General features: G+C 34.7%; 1 protein-coding gene across 1 annotated transcript in view; it reads right to left on the reverse strand.

The window, feature by feature from the left end:
• afdnb (afadin, adherens junction formation factor b) overlaps positions 1-9,138 on the reverse strand; it is a gene marked incomplete at its 5' end in the record, with an annotated part of 15,288 nt that extends 6,150 nt beyond the window's left edge. Inside the window, 15 exons of the mRNA XM_084096290.1 lie at positions 19-92; positions 179-244; positions 1,159-1,233; positions 1,456-1,547; positions 3,156-3,351; positions 3,456-3,599; positions 5,133-5,395; positions 6,437-6,531; positions 6,622-6,767; positions 6,860-7,065; positions 7,143-7,207; positions 7,694-7,845; positions 8,217-8,326; positions 8,409-8,601; positions 8,998-9,138. Of these exons, the coding sequence (XP_083952416.1) occupies positions 19-92; positions 179-244; positions 1,159-1,233; positions 1,456-1,547; positions 3,156-3,351; positions 3,456-3,599; positions 5,133-5,395; positions 6,437-6,531; positions 6,622-6,767; positions 6,860-7,065; positions 7,143-7,207; positions 7,694-7,845; positions 8,217-8,326; positions 8,409-8,601; positions 8,998-9,138 (2,018 nt within the window). The remainder of the gene's footprint in view (positions 1-18; positions 93-178; positions 245-1,158; positions 1,234-1,455; positions 1,548-3,155; positions 3,352-3,455; positions 3,600-5,132; positions 5,396-6,436; positions 6,532-6,621; positions 6,768-6,859; positions 7,066-7,142; positions 7,208-7,693; positions 7,846-8,216; positions 8,327-8,408; positions 8,602-8,997) is intronic.
• Between the last annotated feature and the right edge of the window lie 1,559 nt (positions 9,139-10,697).

A 10,697-nucleotide genomic window follows, 5' to 3' on the forward strand; every position in this document is an offset into this window, starting at 1 on the left:
ATATTCTGATTATTTCACCTTTCCTGTGACACTCCCATAAGACTTTTGCCATCCACACTCAGTAACTGATCTCCTGGATTCAGTCTCCCATCCTTCATCAAAACTCAATAGTAAATAATATGATGCAAATAGGCACATTTATGGATCATGCTTTTGTTTTTTGCACAACGATACTGACCACATTTGCTGCTCCTCCCTGGACAACAGATTTGATAAAAATGCCAAGCTTCTCCTGTCCAGCCCCCTGTAGGATATACATATATATGTTATACGGAACACAAATGAAGATCTTTTTGATGAAAATCTTTATGAAAAGTTCATAAAGAGATTGTAAAACGAATCCATATTAATTGAGCGGTATAGTCCAAATTTTCTGAAGAGACTTGATCGCTTTATATGATGAACAGATTGAATTTAGGCTTTTATTCACATATAACATTCATCAACTCACACATTAGTTGTGATACTGTAAATGGAAGCTCAAGCATGTTCACTTGATGTGCGAGAACCAGTGAGGTTCATTCTCGTGTTACGCAGCACGTTTGAGCTTCAGCAAGGACCAATGAGGTTCATTAATGTGTTACGCAGCACGTTTGAGCTTCAGCAAGGACCAATGAGGTTCATTAATGTGTTACGCAGCACGTTTGAGCTTCAGCAAGAGGTTTGTTCTGGCGCATCAAGCAGGTTCGGTTGAGCTTCTGTTTATGTTCGCTGATCAATGTTAATATGTGAAATAAAAGCCTAAATTAAATCTGTTTATCATAAAGTGATCGAGTCTCTTCAGAAAATTAGGACTAAACCACTCAATTCATTTGGATTAGTTTTACGATCTCTTTATAAACTTTTTGAAGCATCAAAGTAATAGTTGTGTAGCTGTCAATGGAGGGAAAGATCGTCAAAAAGATCTTCATTTGTGTTCCGAAGATAAACGCAAGTCTTACAGATTTGGAACGACATAAGGGTGAGTAATTAGAGACAGAATTTTGAACTAACCCTTTAATGTAAAAAAATATACAGCTGTTCATTGTTTTGTTAGTTGACAGTGCATTAACCAATGTTAATAGACACAACTGTTAACTAATGTAGTTAACTAATGTTAACAAATTAAACCGTATAGTAAATTGCAATAAAATCACTAATAACTTAACTTAGTCTTACCTTGGCGGCTACAATGCTCACTCCCATTCCACCATGCAAAGGTTTCTTTAGAGTTATTTTCACTGGATCAGGTTTCTAATATTGATACAATAACATATAAAGAGTGTTTCAGAATTAATGCAGAAAATCTTTAGGTATAGCGTAAACTGAATAACAGTTAAATGCAGCAACAGCTCCTCCAAAGTCCAGATGTATTTGATGGATAAGGACGAGGTTCATTACTACCTCATCAATTATTTGCAATTTTTAGGAATTGTTTACTTTAATTTATGCTTTATCTGTAAATGAGCAACATACCCAAGTTGAACACTCTGTGGAACAATCTGACAGGCCGAAGAAAATGGTCCAAGTCCCAACACAGATGGAATGAGAAACCAATTTGCAGAGTCCTAGAAAAGTTCATCAGTTTTATTAATAGATCTTTGTATTTTTAATCCTTGATTTTATATGTACTGACTCTACACTATCACAAGAGGAACATTTAAAAGGATATTTCACCCAAAAATGAAAATTCGTTCATCATTTACTCACCCTCATGTCGTTCCAAACCTGTCTTTGGTTAATCTTTGAAACGAAAATTTAAAATATTTTTAATGAAACCTGAAATATTTCTGTCCCTCCATTAAAAGTCCAGGTAACCAAACCTTGATTGACACATAGGGCACAACACGTAAGCTCAAACATGCAAACCAGAGAGGTTTGTTCTAGCACGCATGAGTATTTAACATATTTGCCATATGTGATATGTATATGCACTTTATGTTTCTTTGTTTACATGTAAATAAAAGCCTAAATTAAATCTGTTCATCATATAAAGTGATTGTGTCTCTTCACAAGACTTGGATTAAACTATATTCGATTCATATAATTCATTTTATAACATCTTTATGACCTTCTTAGATCTACCTGGACAAAAATCTCTCAGGTTTTGTTAAAAATCTCTTAATTTGTGTTTTGAAGACTACACTGTAAAAAATTTGCTGTAGTTATGCAGCTGCTTGCCAGTAACTTACTGTAGATTTAAATTGATGTTATTTACTGGCAACAGTTTGTTCAAAGTTAAATTAACATTAAACATTAACAAGTCTTTGTCTTTACAGAATAAAACTATAAAATAACAACCTAATGCAAAGCATTCTGGGAACCAGAAATCTTCATCAACCTTTTTCTGTTTTTTTTTTCCTTCAGATTTTGGTTCCCAGAATGCTTTGCATGAGGCTGTTATTTTAGTTTTATTCTCTAAAGATAAAGACTTGTTAATGTTTAGTGTTCATTTAACTTTGAACAAACTGTTGCCAGTAAATAACATCAATTTAAATCTACAGTAAGTTCCTGGCAAGCAGCTGCCAGTAATACTGTAATTTCTACAGATTTTTTTTACAATGTAACTAAAGTCTTATGGGTTTGGAACGATATTGTTTGTTTGGTAGTTGACAGTGCATTATTTCCAAATTGAACATACACAACTTTTGCATTTAAAAAAATGTAATGTAAATGTTGAAATTAACATTAACTAAGACTACTAAAACCTCTTGGGTTTCATTAAAAATAGCTTAATTTGTGTTTCAAAGATTAACCAAAGTCTTATGGGTTTGGAACTACATGAATGTGAATAAATTATGACAAAATGTGTTGTTTTTGGGCGAATTATCCTTTAATGCTTTAGCAATATTATTGATTTGACTGCACCGACGCCACTGGATGAGAAGTAAACTTGAACTGAATTGAGCTGGATGATGACACTTTTCTGCAGAGCTGCTTTGAATTGAAATTAACTCCTATTAATTGATGAACTTTACAAGTTGAACTGAACCGAATCAAACATTGAACTTAGCTGAATAATTGCAGTATTGACTTTTTAGAGCTGCTTTATAGCAGAATTGAACTCAGTTTGCATCATATATCCTTATTTTCCTGTTTATCGCTGTCAAGCAGCTTTGAAACAATCTGTATTGTATAAAGTGCTATATAAATAAAGGTATTGTCTTGAATAGTACCTTTGCGACAGATGGGCTCTAAAAACTCCTGAAATCCCTTGGGAATGCCACGCATGGAATCACATGAATACCCGTCCTCGGGCAGCAGGAAAGGCAGGTGAAGCTCTAGTTCCTCTTCCAGTCGGATTTCTCCTCCCTCTCTTCTCAGAACGTCTGTTGTGGTCTCCGCCAAGGCAGCTACGCGCTCTATCAGTGCCTATGAATGACAAACTCTGTAGACATCACCTTCCAGTGGGACATCAGAACAATTATGCATAGCTGTTTTGATTTTCATGCGAGTTATCATTTTCCATCACTTACGGGTGGAAAGTGGGGTTGATTTGGGGCGTAGTGATATTTGCTCATCAGTGCTCTTAGCTGTAGGGAGTTCAGCTTGTAACATGTGGACTGAATCATCAGGGCGTCGCGTGTGGAGAAAGAAGTCATGGTCAGGAGCATCGTCGCCTGAGGAGAAGCAGCATTTTTAAGGAAATAACTATCATAACCCGGATGGGTCAGATCTTTTGATGTTGATAAAGATCGAAATAATATTGTTCAAAAAAACACTCTTAAAATTAAAGGTTCCAAAAGGGGGGTTTCGCAGCCATAACATGAACCATTTTTAGTTCCCCAAAGAACCTTTCAGCGAACAGTTTTTAATGGGATAGGTCATCCTGAAATGAACATCAAGTCATAATTTACTCACCGTGGTGTTGTTCTAATGCTGTATACCCTTCTTTCTTTTATGGACCACAAAATGAGAATTTTAAAAAAATGTCCCGCTTGTGCTCATCCATATAATGGCAGTGAAAAGTGACCAGCTTCAAGGTTTTTTTTTTTTTTTTTTTTAAAGATGCAAAAGTATCACAGAATGGTCCCATGGGACACGTGCTGTATATTCCAAGTGTTCTGAGGGGTATATGATAGGGTTTGGTGAAAATCAAACTGAAATTTAATGTATTATTTAACCAAATTCTTGACCTTGGCCGTTGGTCTGTGTACGGCTGCACAACGTGCGCTTTTGTAAGACTTTTTAAAACAATTATCCTTTTGTGGTCCATAAATTAAAGAATGGCATTTGAACAACACCAGGATAAGTAATCTATAATTAATTCATTAAGTGTGAACTATCCCTTTAAAATGACCATTTTTATTTTTAGTGTGAACGTGAAGAACATTTTAATAACTGCCCTGCATCATATTTGATTCTGAATGAAATCCAACACTTGTTTCTTACTAATTTTGGGGTGCTGAGTCCAAAAAACAGTAGCTGTTTTCCTCTAGCACATAATGCTTTCTCAAAAAAAGATGTGAATTTTTTAGCATTTTTGCTTTCAACAACCATTATTTTGTAAGGTGAAAAAAAGCTTATTTATTTATAAACTTGTGTTTATGTAAAGTTCTTTGACATTAAATGACATAAAATGTTTTTTTTTTTTCAATTCCTTTGCAGATTGTAAGCTAAATGATACATTTTGAGTACTTTTTTCAAAACTTTGGACATTTGATTGCATTAAGGCTTATTTAAATTATATTTATAGATAATTAGAAAAAATCTTCATTACTATTTTGCAACAAAAAAAAATGTACATGGTGGAAAGTTTTTATTGATATTATTGAACTCAGCATCATCAAATTAAGATTTTATTTTATTTTATTTTTTTCCAAAGTGCAGGGCTGTGTAATCTAAAGAAACTTTTTCTATTACACTCTTAAAAATAAAGTTTCTTGATTGGCATTGATGGTTCCATGAAGAACCTTTATCATCCATGGAACCTATTCATGGAACAAAATGTTCTATATAGTGGGAAAATGGCCTTTAGAATATTAAAATGCTCAACCTTTATTTCTAAGAGTGTATAAAGTACCTGGGAAAGGTCCCAAGGATGTTAAACGTTCGTCACACAACCGTAGATGCCAATAAATAACCTTTATTTTTAAGAGTGTACATCATTTTGCATTTTGTATTTCTCATCATCTTTTTTTCAGATACACTACCTGGATTATGCGACTGAGATGGCAGTCAACAGCCAGCTCCAGCCCTTGTCTTTCTGCCCAGGCCTCTATGTGTCTCAGACGCTGGCGTAGAGTTTTGCCCCAGTAGTCTGAGCACAGCTTTGATCCCGGTGCAGTGAACCGGTTCAACATCCAGGCCCCCATGAAGTGAAAAAGTTGAGAAAAGAGCTGGATGCTCAGAGCAGGGTTGACCCGACACCTTCGGAGCAAACTCATGGTCTTCATGAGAACGTTCAAGACGCCTTCTAAAAAACAAATTCAGAACAGAACAAAATCTTTATTTGCTATACAGTACACAACCATGTGCAATGTCACCCTCTTTAATCCAGATGTTTTATCATATGAAGCAATTTAAGGTTGTTTTTTGCTCAATTGCACAATGCTAAAAGTTCACTGAGCATCATTTGTGGGCTCTGAACCTGTACGCAGCTAACAGGGAACATTCTCTGAACTTTGGCTTACAAGGTACTCTCAAAGTTATGAACAAACTTCCAGTATGAACAGTTCTTCCAGTACATAATTTATGGAATGTTTTTCGGAAACATTTTAGTTGGACTTTAGTCTAAAGTTTTTAAACGTTACTCATACTACTTTTTGTAGATGATTCAGAGAACATTCAAAATTAATGTTCCCATAATACTTGCAAAATAATAAAATAGATAACATTTTCTCTAACATTCACATAAAAAACATTTAAAACATAAAAAAGAAACTGGAAATAACAAAATAACTGGAAGAATAGCATGAAGGTTAGTGAGCCTCAGCTGCTTTGACTGGAAATTCAGAAATAAAGTTTCATAACTTTAATGGGAACATTAGCAAAACACATATTTTTGATAGCTGGGTGGATCCAAACTTGCAACATACAAAATCTGATCCATTTGACTGACATGCAAAGTGATCTACCGAATTGTTTTCACAATTAATGTTGGGTAATTCTGAATTAGATGACACCACAATTATAGATTGATATGGACAAAATGCATTCAAAATATGCCACAGCAGTCTATGTGAAAGGTTGTACAGAAAACACAGAAGAGATTTTGTGACGACTTCAGATGACGCAAACATTGAATATACAAAGCTGTCAAATATTGCCCTGTTGTTTCATTTCCTAACATGTTTCTTGTGTCTGCTAACTGAATAACATGTTGTTAACTAACCACAATACTTTAACATGCATTTGAAGCTGCTTTTGAAACAATATGTATTGTGAAATGCGCTATACAGATAAACTTGAATTAAACTGCATTGGAAAAAAGAGATAAATAAGAAAGTAGGCCTACCCATTTCTGTTGCCTGAGCTGTTTCCTTTTTTACATCAGCAAAGAATGCAGGCAAGTGGTTTTCAAGATCAACCTGAAGCCGATGTGACAGGTACCTGAGGAAACATTAACGCTTCATTAAATGGTCAAAATACATCGCCCTCGCTGGCTGCAAACATCACAATGCAATCGCGCTTGTATCCTACCTGAAAGCCTGTTGCACAAGTTGAGCAAGAGTGTTTTGAGCCTGGAGTGTGATGGGACACAGATCTCGGTCCCGTCTGACAAAGTTCAGGAGCTCAGATGCGTTCGCCATCCAAAAGGCAAGAGCCACTGCGATGTTCCTCTGTTTCTAAACGGGAAACACAGACACAACAACCCGTTCGATCTTGAAGTCATGGAGTACATCATACAGTACATTTTTAATAATAGATTTGAATCTACCTCAATGATGTCTTGAATCAAGCTCACAATCTTGTCAAATATAATGCAGAGTCTCTGTTCAGTCTGAGGGTGAGGTTTATTCCTCTGCCCAGGTTGGCTGGTTAAAAATCGCCCAACCAGATAAAACGCATATGCGGGCGAGAGCTTAAAGTGAATCGTGGAGCTGTTGATGTCATTTATCACAGCACGTAAGAAAGAATCCTCATCTGAAACAGAAATCAATGATGTAAAACGCAAATGAGCAGTACAGAGAATTGTATTGTGCCAGGATAAACAAATGTACCTTTTTCCTTTAAAGAAATGCTGATTGGGAGATTCCATTTCACTTTCAAGTAGTCCTGTGTTTTGCTGTAATGAAAAGGGAAAATATACTGTATTTTTTGGGTAATGAATGTTGCTTTAACAGGGATGTGCTTAAAACAGAGTTTGGAAGGATTTACTGATTTCAGCAAATGGCAAACATTAAAAAAACAGCTGATAGAATTTATAAACACTTATTATGATTTTATATCACCTTGACCTATAACGTATAAGCATCTTAAGGTGACATTATATATATAATTATATTGTTAATGTATTATATTAAGTTTTATTATAGGCACAGACACCTAAATATAGATTTCGCTTTTTAAATAATATTTGCTGGTAATAAGGGTTTAAACAGTTCAAGTCACAATAAACAAATTAGGTTTTTATATATTATAGCTTTATGATAAGTTTAATTTTTAAGTAATACCTATCCACCTCAAAAATGTATCACAAAAGCTTCTAGGAACAAAAATCTTTTACGTTAAGATTGTCATGCTATGGTCAACAACAAAAAAGATTTCCTACCTGTTCGGTTTACTTTCAGAGACATCGTTCTTCATGTGACTGTGAGAAACTTCTTTTTTCATCTCTTTCTTTTTACTCTTCTCTTTCCTTGATAATGTCCTTTTGAAATTCTCGATTACCCCAACTTTCTCCTTATTTTCCAGACAGCCATTCTAAAAAAAGTTTTAGTTCACTCCAAAATCCTGATACAAAACTAATTGGTAACACTTACAATAAGGTCCTATTAGTTAATGCATTACCTAAAATTAACTAACAATGAGTAATGTATATGTTACAGTATTTATTAATCTTTGTTAACATTATTATTTCTTTAAATGTCAGCTCAGGTACATGAAATAATGTTAACAGATAGATTTTTATTTTATTTTAATCATATATTAGCAAATGTTGAAATCAACATTAGCTATACATTTATTGTTTTAAAATTGTTCATAATGAATCATAATGAAACCATATTATAAAGTGTTACCAACTAATTTAACTTGCATATTTGATTTAGTAGAATGACAGTGATGTCACACACCTGTGAAGATACAGAAGTGTCATTCCTCAAGACAAATCGGCCGTCTGTTTCTTTACTCCAGTTGAGTTGAACCACCAAGGGCTTTTCTGAAAGGTCCAGTTGTCTTTCCTCTAAATGGCAAAAACACAGAACATTAAGTGACTGGCAAGAACATGCAATGTCTCAAAACAAGAGTTAAATTGCTGATTTCACCTTGATTTTTTAAGACCTCAAATAATGAATATGGGAAAGGATTGTGTGTCCCATCACACTGAAACTTCTCCAGCAGGGTTTCAATGACCTCTTTTGTGGTAGTAGAGCTTGAGATACAAATGCATTTGGTGGCACTGTTCCCTGAAATATGGTCTTGGAGGTAGAAACGAATAACTCCATGGAATACAGAGTCCTAAAAAGATGCAAATCTATTAAATTGTGAACACAGAAATACTGTAATCAAAAACAAATTTCTTTAATATCTAAATTATTCTACACAGCAATGAGATTAAATGAAAAAAAATTTTTTTTATATTTAATATTTTTTTATATTAACTCTTTCTCAAAATGTGCTCAGATTTACCAAGACACCAACATTTTCAACCAAACGTCAAAGTTTGCAGTATGAATCATCAAATTCTTCAAAGACCAAATGATCTGATCACATGCATTTTTTGCCTCTTTTTCCTACTGAAATTTAGGGGGGAACTTAAAAGGATTTAAATAAGCCAATAAATACTTCCAGTCTGAATAGTTTGAAAGTGTAAAATTGTCCCGTAGTTCTAACATTAGAAAAAAAAGTGTTCACCTCATCAGGATCAGTGATCTCAAACAGGCTGAGTCGGTTTGAGTTCCACTGTCGAATGTTCTCCTGAAGTCTCCTGCGCTCCTCTGGACCCCTTTCAGCGTCATGGTCCGAATCAAAAGCATTTCTTTGCATTTCCTTCATAGCTTTACAAACTTTGTTTATCACATCAATATATTTTTTTTAAGTTTATATTTTTAGCAGTCAAAGCTGCTGAGGTTCACTAACCTTCGCGCTATTCTAACGTCAAATGCCTGGCACTGATTTTTTTCCAGCCTGTTTAACATTCAGACTGTTGGTTGATTGTTCAGGTTTGTTTGTCCCATTAACACACAGCAGTTGAAAGGCTAACCTCATTTCCCATGATGCCCTAATGTAATGGCTACAGCAACACTGACGTACAAAACGGGGAGGGTCCTAATATGGCCATTCAAGCTTCTTTTTTTAGTGCCCATATGATTCTAAACTGATTTTTTGTCAAATACATTTATTAAACTGAAATTCAGTGAAAGAGATTTTAAAATCTGTATAGCTCTTGTGAACTAGAATGACTGGATTGAGTGTTGCTGAACGTTCCCCAAAAATGAATGCAATGAATTTACCTTTTGTTCAGATTCAGACACTAACATATAACACTATAATAGAGAATTTATAGGTCACCACGTGTTAATTAACATAAACTATTGTGTGTCTCTAAAAGCATCTCTTCATTAAAAGTGAGTTTCATGGATGACTGGATGTGAATTATGAGCATGAATATAAAACAGCTTAACACTAACGTACTTCATATGACTATATCACCCAGAACACTGAGACATTAGATATTAAACATGAGGAAATACATATGAACAACAACAAATAAGCACATAAAGCATTAAAAGTGCAGGAATATGTCATATTTAAAAATCTGTTGTCTGAAAGCATCTGAAAGCAACTACTCTCAGTTTTTCTTCTGCATGTATATTGCATATATGCATGCATGTTATAAACCATAGATCTTATGATTACATTTATTGTTTGTGATATCACTTCTTGGATGTTCTCTCAATAGCTTTCATCGGAACAATACTTATTTCAGGAAACTGATCACCATCTATTTCCTTGTGTTTGCGCCTCCTGCAGAACATGATATTATTAAGGCTAAACTAATAACTGGCCTATTATTAGTGAACTGAAAACAGAAAACTTGACCTACCTTCTCATATTTTCCACATCATCCACAGTTTCTGGGAAAGAAATCAATTAGTGAAAGAAGCCAAGAATATCAAGTTAATTCACATATCTACACAATGGGAGATAAAGCTGATGATATCATGTGCATGCTGGCTCTTTCTGAAGAAGACGTTCGAGAAACACTCAGTATGTAAACACAACGTGATCTACGAGAGGGCTAAATTCAACAAGAGGTGCCAAGAACCGGGCGAGTCAGCTGAAATGTTCATCACTGCAGTTCATAAACTAGCAGAAAATGCCAGTATGGAGTCCTTCAAGAGGAAATTATACGAGACAGACTGGTAGTTGGCATACGAGATCACGGATTGTCAGATTACAGCTTGACCCCGAGCTCACACTTATTAAAGCCATCACAAAGATAAGACAAAGTGAAGAAATAAAGAAGTAGCAGACAATCTTAAGACAAGCAAGTGGTGACTCAAATGAGGTAAACATGGACATGTTAAAATACAAAATGAAACCAAAATTTG

Source organism: Abramis brama, assembly GCF_963993115.1.
Source record: "Abramis brama genome assembly, chromosome: 21".
Classification (NCBI taxonomy): Eukaryota; Metazoa; Chordata; class Actinopteri; order Cypriniformes; family Leuciscidae; genus Abramis; species Abramis brama.